This window comes from Littorina saxatilis, linkage group LG14 (genome assembly GCF_037325665.1).
Source record: "Littorina saxatilis isolate snail1 linkage group LG14, US_GU_Lsax_2.0, whole genome shotgun sequence".
Classification (NCBI taxonomy): domain Eukaryota; kingdom Metazoa; phylum Mollusca; class Gastropoda; order Littorinimorpha; family Littorinidae; genus Littorina; species Littorina saxatilis.
Genome location: NC_090258.1, coordinates 13,751,576 through 13,777,265, shown reverse-complemented (window position 1 = coordinate 13,777,265; position 25,690 = coordinate 13,751,576). Strand labels below are relative to the sequence as shown.

The following is a 25,690-nucleotide window of genomic DNA, read 5'->3' as shown; positions in this document are numbered from 1 at the left end:
GAGCATTTTCTGGACCTGCCTAATGTCTTACGCTTTAAACCTTATCCTTGCTATTTCTACCGATTTTGTCTGTTTCCTGTCTATCAGTTCCAAACCTGATAAAAGTTGTCGTACCATCCGTCGGAGCTTGTTAGGTTGGCAACAAACTGCAGCAGAGATGCAGGCAGTGGCGGTTAACAGGTGAATTCCAACAGGCAGCTACAGATCACGGGAACAAATCAGAAAAATCAGTGAATTACTCAGCATACATTAACACTTGTTAAAAATGCGAAAAGACAACACACGTTTGTTTTACCATTCAAAATTCTACCATAAATCCCGACACAAGCACTAAAACAAAATGTTGGGAACAAATGCAATGTAACTGTACATTGCCTCCTTCCTACATAATGCTTTTAACTAGATGACAGATGTGTGCTTTTCTTTTTATCAAGACTGAAATAACACAAAGCGCTTCGAACATGTAGCCGATTACGGATTTAACCTAATCACCCATATACCTCCTCCTTTGTTTTTATAGAACTTTTCGTCACCTTACATACTTTCGAATAGCAAATGCATATGTTCAGCCTACCTTGTCCACTTCCTGAGCTAGATTCATCCTCTTCTTGTCTGAAAGAGAAAAGATACAAACATTAAAAAAAACGCAATATCATTGTTACATGTAACTGACTCAGAATGATAACGTCAATCTCAATGTTTCTGTTCTTACTTGTCCTTGTTTATATCTGTATTTAGTGGATAACATCTTCAAGGGATATAATACCTATAAGAAAAAAGGCTATCAGATCACTTCCAAAGTTAAAGAATGAGATTCTGCGTCATAAATGATACTAGCACGCAGGAGGTCTGTCTTCACTTCACAGGAGCAAGTGTTTTAAATGCTTAATTACATTTCATAAACTAGGCAAAGTTAGAGCACTCGTTGCATTAGGGTAAAGTTGAGTTACATCAACTGAGTTACAATCCTTGTTTGTGTAAGTGATGTGGCTACTAGGAGGCCGCGTCATAGAAGGCGCTTGCCATCTTGCCAACAACTGTGTACCATTTCTTTTCCAACGTCGCTAAAGTTCAATCACTCACTTTAATAATGTTAATGACCATACTTGGGGAGCATTTTCGAGCAAATCGTGCCGTGAGTGTCTGCATTAAGGTACAGTAGATTTTCCAGATTCGTCAGAACCCCCCCTCCCCCAAATGGTCAGAGCGGTAGTATCCCTTTTAAGGTTAAACGCGTTTGTAGTACGTGTGTGTGTACCCTAAGTGGTGTGTGTGTGTGTTGTGTGTGTGTTTGCGCCTGACCGCATATTCATTTAGGTGCTTTTTGCTAGATTTTCTATGCAAACATGTTTTTCACGACAGTTCACAGGACTTCATTTCTGCTAATTTAGCTGCAGGCGTTTTTAGCACCCATCCTTTCCCCATAACAGAGATAACAACACATCAGCTAGTAGCTCTCTCAGTGCTATGCACTGAGAAGGCCACTCTCCCAGTATAGCGCGGAAACAGTTGGGTTTAACAGGAAAGCGAGCTTAACAGTGTGCTGGCTGCAGCTGTAGGTAGCCAAACTATTCTTTGTGCTTGGCTATTTTTAACTCACACTAAAACACAAGCTAGGAACAGCCGTGATTTACGTGTCTTTGTTCACTTTCTTCTTGCATTTGGATACTTAAGTAAATACAAGCACTATATTTTTTTTTGCGATAATGAGAACCTAACTTACATAGGAGAATGCCATAATACAATCTACAATTAGTATGTAGTAAAAATACAAGTTCCTAACATTAATAAATGATAATCACCCACCGGCACTGAGGTTTCCCGTTGTCCACTTTGCAGACTTGATTTTCTTCACAAGTCACGTAGCGACTGAATACATCGCAGTAGGTCGTATTGGAAATAACTGAAATAGGGATAGCACTGTCCATTTAACAGTACGTAAACTGCATTTCTGTCTATGTTTATTTTTTATACCTCATGCATAGCGGAGGTAGGGGGGTTGCAAAGAGCAACACTGAATTAAAATAACAATTGTGCAGCAATTACAGCTGTCCGCCAGTTAACGACAGCGCATTTCTTTTTTTTACAAAATAAAAATTCCCAAACTTATCATTTCGTTTATTCACCCAAAAGGGGTAAATTCTTCCGTCCATGGCAGTTATCGATTTTCATAACTATGGTTTCATATATATTCAGGGTCAGACCTGAGAATTGTGAAAACTTTAATGTAATCTCTTCTACTTTAAACATATGATTATCCTACTTACCAGAGAGAGACCACTCATTAGATAACAATATTTTTCAAACCACACGTGTGTATTTCATGTAAATGAGGTCGTGTCAAACTAGTCTGGCAGGGACCTGCTTTTCCACTGCTCGTGATGCCAAAGTTACCGACACAAACGTCATTATTGAAACACTTTTTCGCCTGCTGTTTCCCCTGTAAGCGTTTTAGAACTTACACGTCACGCTACACTTCCTAAAGTGACTTTTCTTTGCTTTGACGTGAAATATAGCACGAGGCTTTGGAAGAGATCGAGTTTCCAAAAGAAGCGTGTTCTTTTTGGACACCTCGACTGCGGGACGTTTCGAGTAAAATACAGGTAAGTACAGGATGTAGGATAAACAGACTACTACATGGCTTGCTGTGTTGCACCAGATTTATGATCGTTGCTTTTTTTGAAATATTGAAAAGCTTGCTTTCGCTCGCAGTTCAATATTTAAAACAGCAACTCGTGTACATCTGGTACAACACAGCAAGCCATGTAGTACTCTCTATATTCTGTTCTGCTACCTACTTTGTCTATGACAAGCAATCATAATGGCATGTAAGGGTAGTTTTTTTTACCAAACACATTCCTTCATCTAAATTTGAGTGGCCAACAATTCCACTGCCATAGGGAAGCCCAGGGGCTACCTTGTCTAATTGCACAATTCAGAGGAAACGGTTCTGAATTCCACCCACCCTGCTTATTATTACTGAGGGTATCCGTCATCAAAAGCGTTGGCCATTTTTGTCAAATTCCAACGCAGAAAATGTTCCAATTATTCTCTTTGTACATTGAATCAAAGGCTTAATGGTAATACACGGCCCATAAAAATCCCCAAATATTGGCTCTATTAGAATAGTCTATTGTCTCATCAGTTTCACGAATCACAGTCAACATATTCCTTCCTTTAAGTAACTGACTTATTCTTCAATATTTATTTGATTTATAACCGTACTCCATCTGAGCTGAGGGAGGGATTTTGCTAAAACCTAATAATCGGCATTTGGCAGAGTAAGTGGTCGCCGGCGCCAATAGTTCAAATCCTTTGTGCAGGAGAATAATTCTTCCATATTTCTGTTTATAAGACAAACTGTTTATCAAAAGTCTTCCTTAAGTCCTTCTGACATTATTTCTCATTCCACTGATCATTACCAAGTCTCTATTGATTGCTCTGTAGGGTAAAGCAAAAGTCAAAACAAACAGCGATTAATTTATCAATATTATTAATTGATAGGTACATCCATCAACACAGAAATCAATGAAAACAAGACATATAATTTTCAATTAGCAACAGCCCAAAAGAACAGGCCCTTGTAGTTACAGTTTAGAAACACAGAAGTTATTGCAGACAAAACCACTGAAACTCACTGTTCATGCCATCAACCGTAATCCCGACGGTTCCAATGTGTCCAGCCAAGACAGTATTCTGACCAGTGATGTTGACCAGTGCCACGGCCAGGGAGGAGGCAGAGATCTGGGCACTCTTACTGGGCACGTCTACATCCACGTCTGCAATCACACTGCCCGGCCTGCAAAACAATAATATTTTCTGAGATTGAAAATTGCTGCAGGATATTGTAGAGAATGGAATCTCTTTACGGAGTTATTGACTGAGGTACGAATCAAACTTGAGAAGAAAAAAACCCTTTTATTAGAAAGAGTGTTTTTTGTCCAAGTAAGATGAGCTTATACTCTGTAAAAGAACATTGAGTAAAGAAAAATATTTGATTTAGAGTTATTGTGTAAAGCTAAACACAAAATATGCATACTAATATGGTGTTCTGTAAAAAAAAAATATATATTACCAATTAAGTCAAGCCCTAAAAAACTGCATCTTGTCTAAAAAAAAGAGGTATGTATGCATTGCACTTTGCTGTACTAAGCTTTACAAGATGTCACAAAGATGTGTGTCATAACACTTGGTCACATGATCTAATTTTGAAGGCGATCAGTGTCATATACAGCGATGCAGAAAGCTGTACGCTAAACTTGATTATTTTGTGTTATCAAATCTTTCTGAAATACCCAATGAACACCAAAATATTAAAGGCACAGTAAGCCTCCCGTAAACCATCACAGAGCTCCCCGAGCGTCTACATATAGTACAAGCATACTTCCATTTGAACGCTCACCGAACGGGAACATCCTGGCTGCTTTCTGTCGAGCGTGAGAAATTTTCAAAGAATTTATTTTCGTGGACTTGGCCTCAACAGCAATGGCGCCTCGTTTTGGTGCTGGACGGCTGTTATGAATACCGGAATTCACGGACAGTAAGCCTCCCCTAAACCATCACATATACTGTCAGGCTTTTACACACAGTACAAACACCCTTCCATTTGAACGCTCACCAAACGGGAACATCCTAGGTGCCCTACGTAAAGAGCGAGCAATTTTTAAAGAATTAATTTTGCAGATTGGCTCGAACACTTTTTGGACCCATCCTGAACTCAGGTCAAACATGAGTTACTTCCCTTCGGGTCTCATTATATCGATGTAAACTGGCGATAGCCGTGAATCGATGATTATCAAAATGTTTTTGGACCGTGGTGCGTTTTTGCGCTGGACCTAACTTTTAAAATCTAAATAATAAATTGACAGCTTGTTACACAAACATTCTTTAATCATAAAAGAATTCTTTTTTCATCAAGACAAGATCAGTACAATTCGAAGTTGTGAAAGTTTGAAAAAAGAAAAGCCCGGAAGCAGGGTCACGCAAGGGTCGTAGCAGACGACGCCGGTTTATCAGTGCATATCGCCGTTCCTCTCAACAGTCAAAAGCCATCGCTAGAGTTCTTGTGAACCACAGCCGTTTGTTTCGTGCATAAAAACGTGCTATTGTAAATAGTCGCATTCAAATAACTAACTGACGACTACATTGTGATAAAGGGAAACTGGATCACACGGGTTCACGATGGCTCAGGGGTAAGATAAACCACGCAAAAATAAATTCTTTGAAAATTGTTCGCTCTTTACGGAGGGCACCTAGGATGTTCTCAATCGGTGAGTGTTTAAATGAAAGAGTGTTTGTACTGTGTGTAAAAGCCTGACCGTATCTGTGATGGTTTACGGGAGGCTTACTGTGCCTTTAACATTACAAACACCGTACCTCATATTGTGAATACTGACGGCAAGCAGGCTAGGTACGTATGCCTTTAGTGTCTTTTGTAGCTGAAAAAAAGAGTAATATTAAATTAAATTTAAACAAGTCGCGTAAGGCGAAATTACTACATTTAGTCAAGCTGTCGAACTCACGGAATGAAACTGAAGGCACTGTATTTTTTCATCAAGACAGTACAGCTTCGTCAATCCCCGCGTGAAGGAAATCGTTCACCTCCCACGTGCAAAACGTAGTGATATTGACACGCCAGATTAGTGCGGTAGCGTATTGTGCTAAGCAGGAAAGCGCGCTTTTCTGTATTCTTGTTAACTTTCTGAGTTTGTTTTGAATACAACCTATCATATCTATGTTTTTGGAATCAGGAAATGATAAAGAATAAGATGAAATAATTTTTGGATCGATTTCTTAAATTTTAATCGTAAGACTAATTCATCTATTTTCGTTAATTGTGATCACATTTTAAGAGTAAACATGACATATGCATATATTTTTAGATTCAGAATGTGATGCAGAATACAATGCAATCAATTTTAAATCTGTTTGCGAAAATGTGATTTTAATGACAACTTTAATGAGCAAACTCATTAATTAAATGTTAAGCCTCCAAGCTGAAATGCAATACCAAAGTCTGGGCTTTGTCGAAGATTACTTGACCAAAATTTCAACCAATTTGGTTGAAAAATAAGAGCGTGACAGTGCCGCCTCAACTTTCACGAAAAGCCGGATATGACGTCATCAAAGACATTTATCAAAACAAATAAAAAACAAGTCGCGTAAGGCGAAAATACAATATTTAGTCAAGTAGCTGCCATTTTTCAGCAAGACCGTACTATACTCGTAGCATCGTCAGTCCACCGCTCATGGCAAAGGCGGTGAAATTGACAAGAAGAGCGGGGTAGTAGTTGCGCTAAGAAGGATAGCACGCTTTTCTGTACCTCTCTTTGTTTTAACTTTCTGAGCGTGTTTTTAATCCAAACATATCATATCTATATGTTTTTGGAATCAGGGACCAACAAGGAATAAGATGAAAGTGTTTTTTAATTGATTTTGACAATTTAATTTTGATAATAATTTTTATATATTTAATTTTCAGAGCTTGTTTTTAATCCGAATATAACATATTTATATGTTTTTGGAATCAGCAAATGATGGAGAATAAGATAAACGTAAATTTGGATCGTTTTATAAATTTTTATTTTTTTTTTTACAATTTTCCGATTTTTAATGACCAAAGTCATTAATTAATTTTTAAGCCACCAAGCTGAAATGCAATACCGAACCCCGGGCTTCGTCGAAGATTACTTGACCAAAATTTGAACCAATTTGGTTGAAAAATGAGGGCGTGACAGTGCCGCCTCAACTTTCACGAAAAGCCGGATATGACGTCATCAAAGACATTTATCAAAAAAATGAAAAAAACGTTCGGGGATTTCATACCCAGGAACTCTCATGTCAAATTTCATAAAGATCGGTCCAGTAGTTTAGTCTGAATCGCTCTACACACACACACACACACACACACACACGCACGCACACACACACACACACACACGCACGCACGCACATACACCACGACCCTCGTTTCGATTCCCCCTCGATGTTAAAATATTTAGTCAAAACTTGACTAAATATAAAAAGTCTGGAGATACCATACTCAGGATCTCTCATGTCAAGTTTTATGAAGATCAGTCCAGTAGTTTTCTCTGAATCGCTCTACACACACACACACACACACACACACACACACACACACACACACACAGAGACACACACACACACACACACACAAACACCACGACCCTCGTCTCGATTCCCCCCTCTTCGTTAAAACATTTAGTCAAAACTTGACTAAATGTAAAAAGCATTAGTTTTTTTTAAAGATTTTAAAACAGTCCGAATAGAGCAGGGATGTGGAGGCGGAAAGGAGGAACAGAAGGGGAGGGTTGATCAGGGCTCCCAACAGACGCCCCTCCTAGTGCGTCCCGGGACCCCCAATTATAGAGGGTCCCAAGGGTCCAAAAGCCGAAAAGTCTCTGTGTACTTATAAAACATTGTGGTCACGCATAGTGTACTGTAAAGTGTATTTTTTATTTAAATATTCTAGGTTGACACGACAATCCAACAACACCTTGATGAACGGAACAGGGTTAGGGTTAAGGAAATCTAGTGCGTCCCGGGACCCGCTCTTTTAAAACTTAGTGCGTCCCGGGACCCCCTCGATACATTTCTAGTACGTGTTTTCGGCTTCTGGTGCGTTTAGGACGCACGCTATGGGAGCCCTGGTTGATAATGACGGTGTTGAAAAGAAAATGTCGGAGGAAAAGAGGCGAGATCGAATAAAAATGGGTGGAGGGGGGGGGGGGGGGGCTAAGGATCACGTCAATAACGATTGGTATCTTTTTTCAAAACAATCTCCTTTATCACCTCAGGATGAAGACATAACAGCATTATCACACACATACAGGTTAAACGGTAACATTCAAATTTAAAACTGTGATGGGTAGCGCCGTATGTATGGCAGCTCGCTTTCCCCGGGGAGAAAGCAGCCCGAATTTCAATGAGGGTAACCTCACTGGACTGTAAATCTTATCCAATCCAATCCAATCCAATATAAATCTAGACATGCATGATCGTTGAACGGATAGGTGGAAATACATGCACGTTTTTCTCACCAATGCTTGACCTTCTGTCTTAATTGTGGAGCGTGATGGTTCTTCAGTGAGATCAGCTCGGGGAATGTTTACATTCACCTTGATGCTGAAGCCGAGTCTTGCGACCGCTGCATAAGAGTCAAATTGCAGGACATGATTGCAATATACATAGTGCACATTAACTTCGCCCTTTGATTTTGTTCAAAGTATAATGCAAAACATATAACACTGAAATCAGATAGAATGGAAAAAGGGAAAGCAGGAGAAAGAGAGAGCAGGAGAAATAGAGAGCATGAGAGAGAGAGAGAGAGAGAGAGAGAGAGAGAGAGAGAGAGAGAGAGAGAGAGAGAGAGAGAGAGAGAGAGAGAGAGATACAGTCAGACAGACAGAGAGAGAGAGTGAGAGAGACAGGCAGAAACTGAGAGACACAGAGAGACAAAAACAGTACACAAAACTAAGAGACTGCTTAAAATCTGCTTAACTATTTAACTGTTGTTCATAGTCTACAACAAAACAAATCTCTCAAGTGAAACGGTTCAAACCAAAAGTGTGTTTTTTAATAGTATAAACGAAAATATTCCTTCTTCAATTCTTTATGATCAAACATTCTGTTAAATGTAAATTCCTATTGTACATTTTTTGTATTCTCGACAAAAAATAATATACAAACAATTTTTGCACAGATTTAGAAATCATTGTTCTGTGAAACTACGAACATGATCTGCGTAAAATGCCGTAAAAAACCCTACATATCATCCATTTGAGTTTGATTTATTTTAATTTTTACTACTCTCTGCAAGCTGCCTTATAGTAATAGTGTTAGTCTGAATTTGACGTCAAATGCAATGGTCAATCGATACAATAACTTATATCAATATAGGTTAAAGGTTGAAATAGAACTTACCAACGCAAGCTCCAAATCTATCCTCAGTGTAGCCATTTCTGCAGACACAGGTGTAGCCCCCTCTGGATTTTTGACAGCGTGTGTTTGGTGTGCCAGAGCAGTCGTGAATGGTTTCAGATTCACACATGTCTGAATTAACTCCGCTGTTCTGGGTAAAACTTTCAGCTGGATGTTTTACGGAGAAAAACAAAATCGTAAGAAAAACCATGCATAATTATAGTTTTGCATTTTACAAATGTGTTGCCTTTTTGTCTTTAACACACACACACACACACACACACACACACACACACACACACACACACACACACACACACACACACACAAACTAACACACACACAAACACACACAGATATACACATATAACATAAACACATAACATAAATATTACGCAAAACACCTATTACGGAAGGATTATAGGGCCATGTTTACACAGTTCAACATTTCATTTTTGATTACAACTCCAAGGCAAACAACAAAACGAATGATTTTAATGATGTTGTAGATGCTGATGGCAATAAGTGATTCCAATTAAGGTTATTGTACCTGCGCAGTCCCCAGTTGTGGTATTCAGAGTGTAGCCTGTATTGCACAGACACCGGTAACTCCCAGCACTGTTCTCACAAATCTGACTGCATGGTGATGTCGCGCATTCGTCGATGTCTAAAAAAAAAGAAGTAGAGCAGCAACTGCTTGCATTTTTTCAAGCCTAATGTGCTTTTGGACAGTGGTGGATATATGGATGTTGTACTGTTGGCTTTCTCCTCAATATGATAGATGGTATAAGACAAGAAAAGCTAATGCAAAAGTAAAAAATTATATTATCAATAATCAAGATTTCATAGTCCTTAAATTATGAGAAGTTTTGTGAAACTGTTGAAGGTAAGATTGATGAAAATACAACTACAGTGGTACCTAAGATGTGTGGCTCCTCCGATGAGAGGACACCTCAATTAAAAGGGCACCTTCCGGTGTCCCTTTCCCGATTACCCCTATCAAAATACCCGTTGCAATGAAAGGACACTTTTGGCTGGTCCCAATGGTGTCCTCTCATCGTATGTATATATATATACAAGATAAGACCGCTAAAACAACACGTGCAGAACAGGGTAGTATCATGCTTTTCTTTTTGCTTCAAGTCCATAAAGGTTTAATTAACGCATCCTTTATTTGCGTTTCTTTTGCCTCCGAGTTTATATTCCACTTTAGAGCATTATTCGATTCAATGCTAGTTAGAAGGAAAAAAGTCTTGACTTAATAACACGCAATTAAATCTAAATTTTACCTTGGCAAACACCGTTGTCATCCGCCTTGTAGCCATCAGCACACTTACACCTGTACCCTCCCTGCAGGTTGATACATTTTGCCCCTTTGGCCACACACTGCCGACGCGTGCTGCTTACATCACACTCATTGACGTCATTCTGACACTTGTTCCCTGTCCATCCAGTCTTGCACTGGCAACCCGTGACAGGGTCACAGCGACTGGCTCCAGCGCTGCAGGAACAGTTCATGCTACAGTCACTTCCGTAGGTTCCGACAGGGCATGCTGTGGCAAAAAAAAAGAGAAATGTCACAGGAGATGCCAAAGTATTTTTCTAGGGTGTCTAGATTTATTTTGTTACCATGGATGCACCAAACACATCATAACACTACGTTCTGACAACTTTGACATTCCGCTGTGAACATTCATCTGTCGACTGAATGTGCCTGGGAATAACGCGATGTTGAGAACTTGTGCGAGAGTCATTCAGTGGTCACAGTTTCAAAATCGGCTTGCCGGGACTACCACCACTAAGTCGTTTATATGTGACCCTCCACCACGGAATGAGTCGCATGTCACCTTTGCATAATGTTCATATTTTTACATTTTACTAAAGAGTTTCTTATGCTCTATCCAATGGTGAAAACCGTTTTAGAAAAGAGCAAAAACTGTTTGAGTTATAAGCCTGTGACTAAGGTGACCCTCACACTGTTACTAGACACTCCCCAGACTTATATTAAGCCTAGCGCAGAACCGTGGGAGGTGACATGCGACTCATTTCGTGGTGGAGGGTCACATATGTATGATGTGTGTCTATAGCCTGGTCATACTTTGAGGACATAATTGGTCACTGTTCTCTGTGTCCTGTTCCTGTTCTATCTCTTTCTTTTGATCACAATGACAAACTGTGGATGTGTGAGTGTGTGTGCTCGTTGTTAATGTCCCTGCATTGTCAACAAACATTCATGTGATGATACAAGCGGTTTCTGCTTAACTCAGGTGTCATTTCTACAATATATAATCCCAAAGACAGGCAGTTCCAGGATTGTAGTCTCGGACACAGGTTTTTCCAATCCTTGTACTCACAAACGCAGGTGTTCTAATCATTGTACTCACAAACGCAGGTGTTCTAATCATTGTACTCACAAACGCAGGTGTTCTAATCATTGTACTCACAAACGCAGGTGTTCTAATCATTGTACTCACAAACGCAGGTGTTCTAATCATTGTACTCACAAACGCAGGTGTTCTAATCATTGTACTCACAAACGCAGGTGTTCTAATCATTGTACTCACAAACACAGGTTTTTCCATCATTGTCAAGAACCATTCCGGTGGGACAGGAGCATGTGAAACCTCCGGCTGTGTTTCTACACGTGTGTGAACACTTCTTGCTGTTATCTTGACACTCGTTCACGTCTGCAACATTTACATACAGATTATGAAATGTTTATGTTATCAACATTGTGCACATACCCTACTTCAATTCGAACGCCGATGTTTCTTTGAAGACTTTGAAATGAAAAGTGTTAGGAAGAAATGAATATTGCATGCACCATTTTGGTTCAGTCTACTGAAAATATATAACCAGTAACACGTGTACAATTCCTCAACTACGTCTCCGAGAATATTTTGGAATACATTCATTATATCCACGTTGTTTTCGGCAATACACACTCTAAAACTTACAGTATCATCGTATCAACTTATCTTATGTTGCCATTTCTTTGCGCATTATAAGACGTCCCCTTGTCACATCTGCAACCACATGTAGTCCACTCAGGACAAACAAAGTCAAATACTCACCTTTACAGGTCTGTTTGTCACTGTTTAGTGTGTAGCCACTCCTGCAGAAACACACAGCAATGTCAGTGTCGTCCAGTGTACAGCCATGGTCACACGACAGGTTCTCTTCCTCAGCACAGGGGTCAGACACTGCAGAAAATATAATGCACGTGAAATCAATATTTATCCATCTAGACTGAGAACAGCATTCTGTTTAATCGACACAGAGACTTCTCTCAAGACATAAGTTGAATAAATAATGGCAAAAACGAAACACAGTTTTACTTGCGTTGTGACTGCTAGTTTCATAGAAAATGTGGCGTAGACTTAAAAAAATCAAATGTCAAAATTACAGCCAAAACAAAAAAGTTACAAACAAATAAAAAACGACAGAGATTGTTAGAATGTGAGAGAAAGGTATAAACAGACCAAATAATGATGGAATTGGATGGGGCAACAGACATGCTGACCAAAACAGAAAACAAAGTAATAGACTTACATTTAAAACTTTATTCACCTTGTGAGCAGGTTGTGCGATCGGTGTTGAGTCTGTAACCATAGTTACACTCACAGTTGTAAGTTCCTCCCACATTGACACACTTCTGTTGACAGTTGTCTGTATTCAGCGCACACTCGTCGATATCTACATACAATTTGACAACGTCTTTTAACTTACTAACGTCTGAAGCAGAAACCCTAAACAGACAAACAAACAAAGTTTATACAAAAGAGATGTAAGACTGTTGTCTTTAAGTTGGAAGGTATTAATTAAGCTCTCCTTTTCTATAAATGAACAGTAAGACATCAACATTTGTTGTTTTGCATAAATATATCTACTTTGCATAATATGTGTGCTAGTGCGTGTGTGTATGTGTGTGTGTGTGTGTGTGTGTGTGTGTGTGTGTGTGTGTGCTAGTGTGTGCGCGTGAGTGTGTGTGAGTGCATTACCCGTCATACCTGTGCATGTGCTGTTATTGTTCTGGTAACCTGATACACAGGAACACTGAAAGGACCCAGGAACATTGCTGCACACTTGGTGTTGCCCACACCCTGCGTCATTACTGCACTCATCCACATCTGTAAAATTGTCATCAACATCATTATAATTGTCACCATCATCATGTTCAAGTTGGGGGAAAAATGTGTCACCGCTGCTAATACATTAAAATTAAGCAGTACTTTAACAGAGCAAAAAAACAATAATTTTAAAAATGATTGTCAGCAGCAACATTGATGAAGTTACCTTGGCAGACACCATCGTCGTCAATGGCATAACCGTTCTGGCACGCACAGGTGTAAGACCCGTTGGTGTTGGTGCACACCTGTCCTTCTCCACACACATCCGGGTTCTCTTCACATTCGTTGACATCATCCTGACATTGACTTCCGGTCCAGCCTTTCTGACAGACGCACCCAGTGACGGAGTGACAGTCCAAGCCACGCCCATTACACAGACAGGTGTGAGCGCACTCAGGACCGTACTGCAGACTGGGGCATGGGGAGCACGTGCGCTGATCAGAGTTGAGCTGAAAGCCGTTGTAGCAGGAACAGTTGAAGCCGCCCTGTGTGTTGTTGCATTTCTGAGCGCACACACTGTCTTGGCATTCGTCGTGGTCTTCACAGGCCTTATTGTCTGTTGGGTCAAGGTCGTATCCAGAGGGACAAAAACAGCGTGCCACGTTAGTGTTTGTGGCAGGATCCTGAACCACTTTGCAGCCTTGACTACACCCGCTGTTAGAACAAATATTCTGTGTGCTGGAAGACTGGACACATTGACCAGAACTGACCCTGTTGTAACCCTTTTCACACAGGCAGCTGTAGCCACCGTCAGTGTTGTTGCAAATCTGCTGGCACTTGTGGGACTTCTCGGCGCACTCGTTAATGTCGGCACAAGAACGAAGATTGTTGGTCAGCCGGTAGCCATCAGGACAGGAACACTGGTAGCTGCCCGCCGTGTTGTTACACGTCACCTCGCACTCGTTCAACGCGTCGTCCGCACACTCGTCGACATCAAGGCAGAGGTTTGCCTGACCTAGGGTGCAATCAGTGATTATGTGATGATTAGTCAGCACTAGAAACTAGTATTATCACATAGGGTAAGTATTTTAAGTGTCAGCGACAAAACAAAATAGAAAAGCTTTGAATGTGCAATACAAATGCACAGAGTAATGCATTTTTGAAGGGGGAATGAAGCCAAATATTTGTTATCAATCCCTATAACACTTCTTCGATTTTGATTTAGTGCAAGCTTTAAATCTAAATAGTGGTTGTAAGCATTAGTTTTGCATGACGAACAGAAGGCGTCTTTAATGCGTATCTGTGAAACTAAATTCTAAAAGTGCATACACATATGTGACCCTCCACCACGGAATGAGTCGCATGTCACCTTTGCATGATTTTCATATTTTTACATTTTCCTAAAGAGTTTTTTATGCTCTATCCAGTGGTGAAACCCGTTTTAGAAAAGAGCGAAAACTGTTTGAGTTATAAGCCTGTGACTAAGGTGACCCTCACACTGTTACCAGACACTCCCCGGACTTATATTTAAGCCTAGCGCAGAACCGCGCGAGGTGACATGCGACTCATTTCGTGGTGGAGGGTCACATATAAGCAGCAAATAATCAACACTTAAAGGACAAAGCAGGAATCAAAAATTATGCACAGACCTGCAGGAGATTTGTAACCAGTGGGACAAGCACTGCAGGTGTAACCCACACTGGAAGAAGCTTGCTGTGCAGGAGTTTTGTCAGTGCAGGTCTGCAGTGGGTGGCAAGGGCTGGAGGAACAGGCGTCATAATCCTCGAGGCAGTTAGCACCTGCCCAGCCTGGAACAGATAAGCAAACACGAGCTGAAAATAATTCATGTTTCAAACAAATTATAAAAAGATAAATGAAAATAATGTGATGTTTTAAGCTAGCAAGCATATGTAATTTGACGTTTGTCTTAATAAGTCCGTTTTTATATTTAGTCAAGTTTTGACTAAATATTTTAACATCGAGGGGGAATCGAAACGAGGGTCGTGGTGTATGTGCGTGTGTGCGTGTGTGTGTGTAGAGCGATTCAGACTAAACTACTGGACCGATCTTTATGAAATTTGACATGAGAGTTCCTGGGTATGAAATCCCCGAACGTTTTGTTCATTTTTTGGATAAATGTCTTTGATGACGTCATATCCGGCTTTTCGTGAAAGTTGAGGCGGCACTGTCACGCCCTCATTTTTCAACCAAATTGGTTGAAATTTTGGTCAAGTAATCTTCGACGAAGCCCGGACTTCGGTATTGCATTTCAGCTTGGTGGCTTAAAAATTAATCAATGACTTTGGTCATTAAAAATCTGAAAATTGTAAAAAAAAATTAAAATTTTCAAAACGATCCAAATTTACGTTCATCTTATTCTCCATTATTTGCTGATTCCAAAAACATATAAATATGTTATATTCGGATTAAAAACAAGCTCTGAAAATTAAATATATAAAAATTATTATCAAAATTAAATTGTCGAAATCAATTTAAAAACACTTTCATCTTATTCCTTGTCGGTTACTGATTCCAAAAACATATAGATATGATATGTTTGGATTAAAAACACGCTCAGAAAGACAACCAAAGACAAAACAAGTCGCGTAAGGCGAAAATACAATATTTAGTCAAGTAGCTGTCGAACTCACAGAATGAAACTGAACGCAATGCCATTTTTCAGCAAGACCGTATACTCGTAGCATCGTCAGTCCACCGCTCATGGCAAAGGCAGTGAAATTGACAAGAAGAGCGGGGTAGTAGTTGCGCTAAGAAGGATAGCACGCTTTTCTGTACCTCTCTTTGTTTTAACTTTCTGAGCGTGTTTTTAATCCAAACATATCATATCTATATGTTTTTGGAATCAGGAACCGACAAGGAATCGGTCCAGTAGTTTAGTCTGAATCGCTCTACACACACACACACACACACACACGCACACACGCACACACGCACATACACCACGACCCTCGTTTCGATTCCCCCTCGATGTTAAAATATTTAGTCAAAACTTGACTAAATATAAAAACAAAGTTATCATCAATTCTGATTTTGTCCAAAGTTCAACATTTTATGTCAATGAAAATGAAATGTACAGGTTTCATTGATGCAGGCTGGTTTACTACCAATTTGTTTTGTACAAATTGCGAAAAGCAATTATTAAGATAATCTAGCTCGAGCTGTCACGAAACAGTTTTTTTGGTGTGAAAACAACACTTTTGAGTTGAAGTTTGACGTCTCTTTGAGTGTTTCTCACCTGTAGAACAGTCACAGGCAGCATGTTGGAAGTTGATGTTCCCCACTGCAGGCTGAACACGTGTGAAATTACACTGACCATTACCACTGCAGCCAAAGCAAACGACCAGAGGGATAGTCTGAACGACAGACTGTGCATCGAAGGAGTCTACCGCAAATACCCTGAAAAACCAAAATCAATGGAGGTACTGAAGACTTTACAGAAATCAAAGAGATATTGTCAGCTAATAGATTTACATCTCATTTAAGATTTCAAGAGAAAAGTACAAGTTCAGTCTTAATTAATGCAGACAGGTTCAAAACAAATTCAACAGCTTTGGTGTGCAAATCTATTCATAAAGTGTTCAAAGACCTGCAACACTCTTCTAAAACGTCGATTTTGCTTGCCCCTTTTATTTTTTTATTGAAGGACATTATTTTTGAAAGATTCACCAAAAAATTCAAGTTTACTTGCAAAAGTTATTGTACACGTTGATATATTTGGGGTGGGTTTAATCGCAGCTAAACAGCAGAGTATTTGTTTCTTGATAATAGCATCCAACAAATGATATCTTAATTACACTTTCATTTCACACTATTGGCCAAAATTAAATGGGTCATAATAAGAGAACTTGCAAAATGTCACTCACTTAAGCGTCACCGGGTTGTTGGAATTAACAGTGACAGTTATGTCTCCAGTGGCTTTATTGATCCGAATGGGACTGTTGCCACTATGGGCCAGTTTGTAGGTCACCGTATCGCCAGGGTCATAGGCACTGACTCGGAAGGTCTTGGCGATATTTGTCGTCACTGTCACGTTATCTGGCACCTCAAGAGTAGGCAGCCTGTTTTCTGTGAGCGACAAGCAAAAGAAGAAGCAATCAAAACTTAGTAGTAACTTTGTATGTTAGCAAACTAAGCTGTTCTATCAGAAACTGGCTTCATTGTAAATGTCAACATTATCAAAAATGCAAGAGTTCGTATCAAAGTGTATTTCTTCTAAAGTAATGAATAAAGTTTCTGGTCAGACATAGATATTACCAAAACAAAGCACTGAACAGTCATATAACTAACAATGTCAATTTATCACGTTCTAACAATTATCTTCTATGAACACCAAGCATGTTTGAAGTTTTGATTTATCAATGTCAGGTAATCGAAAGGTGAGCCATTTGGCAGGTTACTTTTTGAACAAGCGAGAACGTTTGTGTGACAGAAAATGAGCAAACATAAAGTAAAAACCAACCAACAAAAAAAATAAGGATGTTCTGCTTTAAGCGACTGCTCACTCTCAAAGGAAAGACGAGACAAGCACATACTACTGAGAGGCAGCGTCCAAAGATCATTAAGTCTAATAACTTACTGGCGGCAGCGTTTTCCTTCAGAGCCTCCTGTCTGGACTCTTTGGTCTTCAGGGCAAAACCCTCACTGCCGGACACCACAAAGTCATAGACGCAGGCACTGTCGGACGCCTTACACACGCTCTGAGCGGCCTGTTTTTCACTTGCAGAGATCTCATCCAGAAAAATGGACTTGAACTCCGGGTGAGCATAGTCAGAAGGTCCTTCTCTGGGCCCGTAGCGTAGCACACTGTTGGCCTCTGTCACAGCCCCTGCAAGTTTGAGAGCTACGATGAGTAAAGGACTGAACGTTTGCTATACATTTGCACTCTGAAAGGCTCTTTGGTTTGCAAAGCAGGTAGTCATAACGTAATATGATTGTATTTTGTAGACACTTAGTTTGTTGTTGTTTTTGATAATAATTTGACTTAGGTATATCTAAAACAAGTATTTGTGTAAAGCTGATTGACCTAGACAATGTGTATATATGTGAGAGATGGGGAGAGACAGAAGGTATGCAAACAAAAGCTGTAGCAGTTATTTTCAAATAGACCTAACTAATTTACACAACCCAACTTAAGCAGAAATATGTGTGCATGACAACTAGAAATAAACCATACCCAAAACACACAAACAAAAACACACACATAAAACAAGAACACCAGAACTAAAGCAAATGTACACACACACACACACACACACACACACAAAGACACACACACACACACACACAGACACATACACACACACACACACACACACACATACACACACAGACATACACACACACACACACACACACACACTCAAAAACGGCAACAATCAAAATAAAATGTATTCTAACATACAGGCATTTCCATATTGGTAATGAATCTGTCTGTCCGTCAGTGTGTCACTCAGCACAGTGCCACCAGGAAGAACAAAGTCGTCCGTTTTGATTTTGTTGTAATTTCCCAGAAGGCCTTTCGTCTGGTTCCGGAACTTCTCTGGCACAAACACTCCCAAAACCAGAGATTTCCAACCAATGGAGACGGCGAAACCAATTTCTGGAAAGTCAACAGGGTAACAACATCATTATTTTGTTTAGTTTAATTTGTTATCAATCGAAAATAGTCTGACAGAGGCACTGGTGTGGACGTTTATTTTCATTATTTATAAAATTAAAGCAACGTTTATGCAGTGATTATGAAGAAAAGTATAATTTACTATATAAGTTTACCAGCATTAACCAGAGAACAAAGTCTGTCCGAATTTTACTCTAGCATTCTAGAAAATGTTAATAACATAATACGTGTCTGTAACAGGATAACTGATGGAAAGTTGTCACCAACCAAAAGACTTTTCCCCCTTGGAAGTATTTTTGTATTACAATACAAAGGATCAATATGAAGAATAACAGCATAATAACAATCATGTTTCCGACTTATCCATTACACACAATTGTTTCTTGGTCCTACCTGAGGGGAAGATGACAGCCAGGCTGCCATTGTCTCTCATCAACGTGAAGTCGTCTTCATCCACAAGGAAATCATCTCCTTCCTCCTGGAATCGGCGTGTGTAGTCAGTGCCATCTCCGTAGACGATAAGAGCTAGAAAGAAGAAGACGAAACACAAATTGTGACGATAAGATCTGGAAATGAGAAGAAGAAACAAAACTTGACTAAGTATTCTTTCTTTCTTTCTTTATTTGGTGTTTAACGTCGTTTTCAACCACAAAGGTTATATCGCGACGGGGAAAGGGGGGAGATGGGATAGAGCCACTTGTCAATTGTTTCTTGTTCACAAAAGCACCAATCAAAAACCCGCTCCAGGGGCTTGCAACGTAGTACAATATATTACCTTACTGGGAGAATGCAAGCCTCCAGCACAAAGGACCTAACATCTCCCATCTCCCATTTGTTTTACCTCATGTCTGCCCTGCGTGTGACGGTGTGATCGTGACTGCTGTAGTGTGGGCGTGTGTGTGTTGGTGTGTATGTCAGTGTATGTGTGGGCGTGTGTGTGTGTGTGTCAGTGTGTGTGTGGGTGTGTGTGTGTGCGTGATTTTACCAACACTAGGTGAAATTCCTTGTGCTTTAAATGTTTTTTAATGTCACTTGGCTCAATAAATACTGTATTCTGTATTCACACTGCTTGACTAAAATCTTTACAAAAACTGACTATATTCTATACAAGAAACACTTAACAAGGGTAAAAGGCGAAACAGAATCCGTTAGTCGCCTCTTACGACATGCTGGGGAGCATCGGGTAAATTCTTCCCCCTAACCCGCGGGAGGTTTGACTAAGTATATAAACACTGTTTTTTTTTTAAAGACATTCATGGACACATAAAAACAGATCACAATGTAATAACCAAAGGGAAGTACGAGCTCTAAATGCGTACGACATGTGTAATGGAGTAACCGAGAGTTATATGGAACCAATCTTCTGGCACCTGAGAGAATAACAAGCATTGCCATGAACAGGCGACTTTCATTCTCCCACATAGAAACAGAGTCAATAAAACCTCATCAAATTAGGCTGTAAGTTTCAAGTCTGAAAACAAGCCAGTGCGAACTGCCAGATTGAATTGAGCATCTTAAATTCCACAGACGGTCCGAAGAACCCTTCCCCCCCACTGTTCATACTCACAGTTGTTGGTATTCGGATCCAGCTGAACATACACGCGGGTTCCATTCTCCTCAGCACCAAACGCCGTGAAGACGGTGGCATTGACCGGCGAGCCACTGTCTGTCACGGTGGGGGTGGTTCTCCCTTGCAGGACAAAGTCTGAGTCTTCAGAGGTGATCGTTGAAAGAGTGTACTCGCCCCAACCGTTGAATGTGTACTCTCGCTCGTCTAAAGTGACGATATGGGGGTCTCCAAATATCCAGGCTGATATGAAAATGACGATACTTTGTAATATTTAGAATCAATATTACTCAATGACAAATCAATTTGGGGTATTGCTCAATGTCTGATTAGGACTTACCACATATACATAACAGGCGTATTACCTTAACTAACCTTTCTATATTCTAAATCAGATAAATAACAAGTCGCGTAAGGCGAAAATACAATATTTAGTCAAGTAGCTGTCGAACTCACAGAATGAAACTGAACGCAATGCAACGCAGCAAGACCGTATACTCGTGGTCCACCGCTCACGGCATAGGCAGTGAAATTGACAAGAAGAGCGGGGTAGTGGTTACGCTATGCTGCATAGCACGCTTTTCTGTACCTCTCTTCGTTTTAACTTTCTGAGCGTGTTTTTAATCCAAACATATCATATCTATATGTTTTTGGAATCAGGAACCGACAAGGAATAAGATGAAACTGTTTTTAAATTGATTTGGAAAATTTAATTTTGATCATAATTTTTATATATTTAATTTTCAGAGCTTGTTTTTAATCCGAATATAACATATTTATATGTTTTTGGAATCAGCAAATGATGGAGAATAAGATAAACGTAAATTTGGATCGTTTTATAAATTTTTATTTTTTTTTACAATTTTCAGATTTTTAATGACCAAAGTCATTAATTAATTTTTAAGCCACCAAGCTGAAATGCAATACCGAAGTCCGGGCTTCGTCGAAGATTACTTGACCAAAATTTCAACCAATTTGGTTGAAAAATGAGGGCGTGACAGTGCCGCCTCAACTTTCACGAAAAGCCGGATATGACGTCATCAAAGACATTTATCCAAAAAATGAACAAAACGTTCGGGGATTTCGTACCCAGGAACTCTCATGTCAAATTTCATAAAGATCGGTCCAGTAGTTTAGTCTGAATCGCTCTACACACACACACACACACACACACACGCACAGACACACATACACCACGACCCTCGTTTCGATTCCCCCTCGATGTTAAAATATTTAGTCAAAACTTGACTAAATATAAAAAGACGAAAAGTTGAAAAATGTACAATTATTGTGAACCATACAGTACTCAACTCTTCTCCTTTGAAACTGTTTAAGGGGAATCATCCTTCATACAAAACTAATTTTATAATCTGGTAAAAGCGCGCGTGTGTGTGTGTGTGTGTGTGTGTGTGTGGGTGTGTGTGTGTGTGTGTGTGTGTGTGTGTGTGTGTGTGTGTGTGTGTGTGTGTGTCTTAGCGTATGTGTGTGCTCTTTGCTTGATTTTATTAAGAAAGTACTTGTCTTGAAAAATTGTGGCAATTGTCAAACTGTATTTCTGGTGTTAATCAATGCATCTGCATATAATTTTTCACACGTATGTAAACACCTCACATGATCCTGTAATATGAAAAGGTGTGGTTATGTATGTGCACACGATTTAAATTAACCCCCAAAAAAAGAAAAAGAAAGAAACATGTTTTGCTCCTTCTCCAACAAACACAATTCTTGCACATTACCTTTAACCCCAATAACATTTGGTATCCTGACGGAAAAGTGGTTAATAAATGCAATAAAAGTAAACGAAAACCTTTATTATTATGAGGGTGTTACTTAACCAAACTGCCTTTGAGAGGAGCACAAGCGGGTTAATGGCAATGTCTTATGTATGTTAAATTGTGTGTTCTTGACTACAACAAGCATCAGTCAATCAATGCGTTTATCATATGATTGGGGGCAAAAGCCGTACCACTTTTAAAATGGTTTGCCATACCTATGAAAGTATGGCATATAGGCCTACTATATTTCAACATAGTATCTTAGCTACTTACATAATCGTGCACATGTTTATGAAAATGTGTTGACAAACACTAGATTTGACACAATGTTTACACCATGTGCCCCTTTATTAAAAAGGGGGTTTCCTTGACATTCAATAACACCAAACTTTAACTTACTATATCTGAAAGGAATATCAGCTCTGCATCCTCCGACAGGTCTGAGCTGGTAATAAGACCGGCAGTATTTGGGATTTGACAAATTGATGTTACAACACGAATCATGGGCTGACTTGTCCTCTGTCTGATACGATTCCCGGAGGAGCCAGTAGCTCGGGTTGTAGGCCAAGGCACTACCAGCGTTGGGTCGGGACATGATCAGTTGTTCGTAGTTTGGATCCGCCTTATCCAGCGAATAGCAGCATTCCTGGCAACATTGAAATGAAGATTGAACTCTTGTTTGCAGATGCATTTGATGTATGCTCTTGAGAGAATGTAAAGTGCGTGAATTTGTGCGCAAACTTGTGATGCAAGTTGTAGATGCAGGTAACAATGTACGATTCGTAGTGCACTAAAGATACCTTAACGATTCTTCACGTGTAAACCACCTCGTCAGCCTTTACCAACCATGGATCTGTCCTGACTTGAACACGGGCTAAGAGCATCTTACCAGTTGGAAACATACCACAAATCTACTGCTGAATGTTTGTTTTTAGATTTTAGATACGTGTAACAAGCACATACAAGTCAGCATATGATTCCCTCACGGCATGGAAAGCAGACCGGGAGCGGGAAGGTATCTTTAACCTTAAACTGCTAATATTCTAGTTCAAGTCTAGTCCAGGTCTGCAAGAAGAAATTCAGTAACATGCAACCTCCTCACTATTATTATAGCTCATTACACTATGTATGGTTTGTACTAACCTTTCCAGCATAGTAAAAACGGTTGCTGCTTGCCCGGTTCATTCGGTAACATTCAATTTGTCTTATGTTGTCAACCCTTGCCCTGACCCAGAGGTAGCGAGTCTTCTGCCACACGTCACGGTGAGAGCACGGGCATTCCGGCAGTCTGGAGAAGATCGCTTTTCTGATTTCATTGTATCGTAAGTTTCTCGTGAACCAAGTAGTACAAGTTACTTCAGGAGTTCCTGAAACCGTTCCTATCTTGTAGAACCACGTGCCAAGACGACCTGTAATGAGGAGCAACGTAACAAATGAAATAAACCTCATTTGAAATTAGACACCCTCACAACAAAACTAGCTTTCTGTTATTGTTACAGCCCAGGTATGTGTCTGCGTGTGCCTACAGAGCTATTCTCTAAAGCCGATTCCAGACAACATATCAGTTTCAATTCAATTCAATTCAATTCAATTCAAGACAACTTTATTATCTGAATGCAACAAACAGAAATAAGAACGGGGAGAACTGTTGACTGAATGAATTCATAGATGGAAGATTGACTGAATGAATTCATAGATGGAAGATTGACTGAATGAATTCATAGATGGAAGATTGACTGAATGAATTCATAGATGGAAGATTGACTGAATGAATTCATAGATGGAAGATTGACTGAATGAATTCATAGATGGAAGATTGACTGAATGAATTCATAGATGGAAGATTGACTGAATGAACGATTACGAAGCCCCTTTAGGCGGATGTTCACAACAACACCACATTTTAGCGCTTTATACATTCATGTATTCTAACAACAAAAACATATGAAAATGTAAGCTTTAACGCTGTTTTCAATTTTTGTTAGAATGCAACAAATTGAGCAACGCCAACAATAACTATCCTCCACAACTCTTACATGACTATCTTTTTCTACAAGACCGACATATTTCGTGCTTATGTAACTTGGGAAAAAGTAAACCGTATTTGTGACCCTCCACCACGAAATGAGTCGCATGTCACCTCGCGCGGTTCTGCGCTAGGCTTAATATGAGTCAGGGGAGTGTCTGGTAACAGTGTGAGGGTCACCTTAGTCACAGGCTTATAACTCAAACAGTTTTTGCTCTTTTCTAAAACGGTTTTCACCACTGCATAGAGCATAAAACACTCTTTAGGAAAATGTAAACATATGAAAATCATGCAAAGGTGACATGCGACTCATTTCGTGGTGGAGGGTCACATTTGGTGTTGAGTTCCCATACCAACACATTTGTCTTGTCTTTGATAATTCTCCTACTTTAAATTTTCGTACCTGTGTTGCCTGCTACAGCATCGATCCTGTATGCTCGCTTTGTCCTGGTGTACAAGTTCAGTCGATAGTTTTCTTTGTCTCCACTGGACAGACCGATGATGACGTAGGTCCAGCTGCCCCTGTATGTCCATGTCATACTACCAAGCTTGTAGTACACCAAAGCGTACGTCGTCTCACCGTCAGAAATGATGGCCAGTTGAAATGTCGCCTCTCCTGCATCCTGAAATTATTAAGTTCTTATTTTTTGTTTCAGTCGATCATTGGAAAAAAAACTGCCTTCGCAAGTAACGAATATGCAAGAGGATACTCAATAACAGATAAAGAAAAACCACAAAAGCACAGCTCCAAAGTTAATACAATTTTAAATAGTTTACCAGTCAGGAAATGTTGTAAGATTTTCATCAGCATTTAACACGAGTACATGTTCTCCTTCACTACCACCCCCCCCCCCCCCAACACGTCTCTCTCTATACATATATCTCTCTCTCACTCTCTTCAAATACTTTCTGCATGTAAACTTACACAAATGCAGTGCTGTAAAACTATGGTAAACATCGTAAAGCAAGGTAACCAAAACAAATGCAACCCTCAGGAATGTTAATAACGTCTACATCTGTTCACTAAATCAATTTATAGACATAAACTTACACCAAAGTATGACCCTTCCATAAAGTGGCAATTTTGCAGATTCAATTATCTGAATTTCATGCTATTTCAAAAAAAGGTCTTCCAATTCGGTTATCGACTCAACAGAACGAGGTTTGACACTGAGCGGTAGCTATACTTACCTGATTTAAACCCTCAATGCTTTTACCGTTTGGACAATCTGAATGTCTGAGTATACACAAACACCCCCCTTCATCTCCTAGATCACCGGCATGGTTGGCCTAGTGGTAAGGCGTCCGCCCCGTGATCGGGAGGTCGTGGGTTCGAACCCCGGCCGGGTCATACCTAAGACTTTAAAATTGGCAATCTAGTGGCTGCTCCGCCTGGCGTCTGGCATTATGGGGTTAGTGCTAGGACTGGTTGATCCGGTGTCAGAATAATGTGACTGGGTGAGACATGAAGCCTGTGCTGCGACTTCTGTCTTGTGTGTGGCGCACGTTATATGTCAAAGCAGCACCGCCCTGATATGGCCATTCGTGGTCGGCTGGGCGTTAAGCAAACAAAAAACAAAACAAAAATCTCCTAGACCATCGGTGACCTGAAGAAAGCAGTTTTAGGGCAATCCCTAGAAGGAAGCAATTTCGGAGCTGTGATTTTAAATACAT

At 39.9% G+C, this 25,690-nt stretch overlaps 1 protein-coding gene across 4 annotated transcripts in view; it reads right to left on the bottom strand.

Moving 5' to 3' along the window:
- LOC138947174 (mucin-like protein) overlaps positions 1 to 25,690 on the bottom strand; it is a 31,284-nt gene that overhangs the window by 2,410 nt on the left and 3,184 nt on the right. For 2 of the 4 annotated variants that reach the window (XM_070318613.1, XM_070318612.1), the window contains exons 5-28: positions 24,420 to 24,639; positions 23,134 to 23,399; positions 22,390 to 22,636; positions 20,216 to 20,458; positions 19,042 to 19,173; positions 18,433 to 18,630; positions 17,608 to 17,856; positions 16,895 to 17,096; positions 16,267 to 16,427; positions 14,660 to 14,818; positions 13,237 to 14,025; positions 12,951 to 13,070; positions 12,511 to 12,636; positions 12,015 to 12,143; positions 11,505 to 11,627; positions 10,230 to 10,493; positions 9,491 to 9,607; positions 8,944 to 9,108; positions 8,061 to 8,167; positions 5,377 to 5,438; positions 3,639 to 3,799; positions 1,807 to 1,903; positions 575 to 612; positions 96 to 198 (exon numbers count right to left, since the gene is read on the bottom strand). In XM_070318613.1, the coding sequence (XP_070174714.1) occupies positions 131 to 198; positions 575 to 612; positions 1,807 to 1,903; positions 3,639 to 3,799; positions 5,377 to 5,438; positions 8,061 to 8,167; positions 8,944 to 9,108; positions 9,491 to 9,607; positions 10,230 to 10,493; positions 11,505 to 11,627; positions 12,015 to 12,143; positions 12,511 to 12,636; positions 12,951 to 13,070; positions 13,237 to 14,025; positions 14,660 to 14,818; positions 16,267 to 16,427; positions 16,895 to 17,096; positions 17,608 to 17,856; positions 18,433 to 18,630; positions 19,042 to 19,173; positions 20,216 to 20,458; positions 22,390 to 22,636; positions 23,134 to 23,399; positions 24,420 to 24,639 (4,443 nt within the window). In that variant the 3' untranslated portion in view covers positions 96 to 130. The remainder of the gene's footprint in view (positions 1 to 95; positions 199 to 574; positions 613 to 1,806; positions 1,904 to 3,638; positions 3,800 to 5,376; positions 5,439 to 8,060; positions 8,168 to 8,943; positions 9,109 to 9,490; positions 9,608 to 10,229; positions 10,494 to 11,504; positions 11,628 to 12,014; positions 12,144 to 12,510; positions 12,637 to 12,950; positions 13,071 to 13,236; positions 14,026 to 14,659; positions 14,819 to 16,266; positions 16,428 to 16,894; positions 17,097 to 17,607; positions 17,857 to 18,432; positions 18,631 to 19,041; positions 19,174 to 20,215; positions 20,459 to 22,389; positions 22,637 to 23,133; positions 23,400 to 24,419; positions 24,640 to 25,690) is intronic. The other 2 variants (XM_070318611.1, XM_070318610.1) reach the window with 1 other exon arrangement.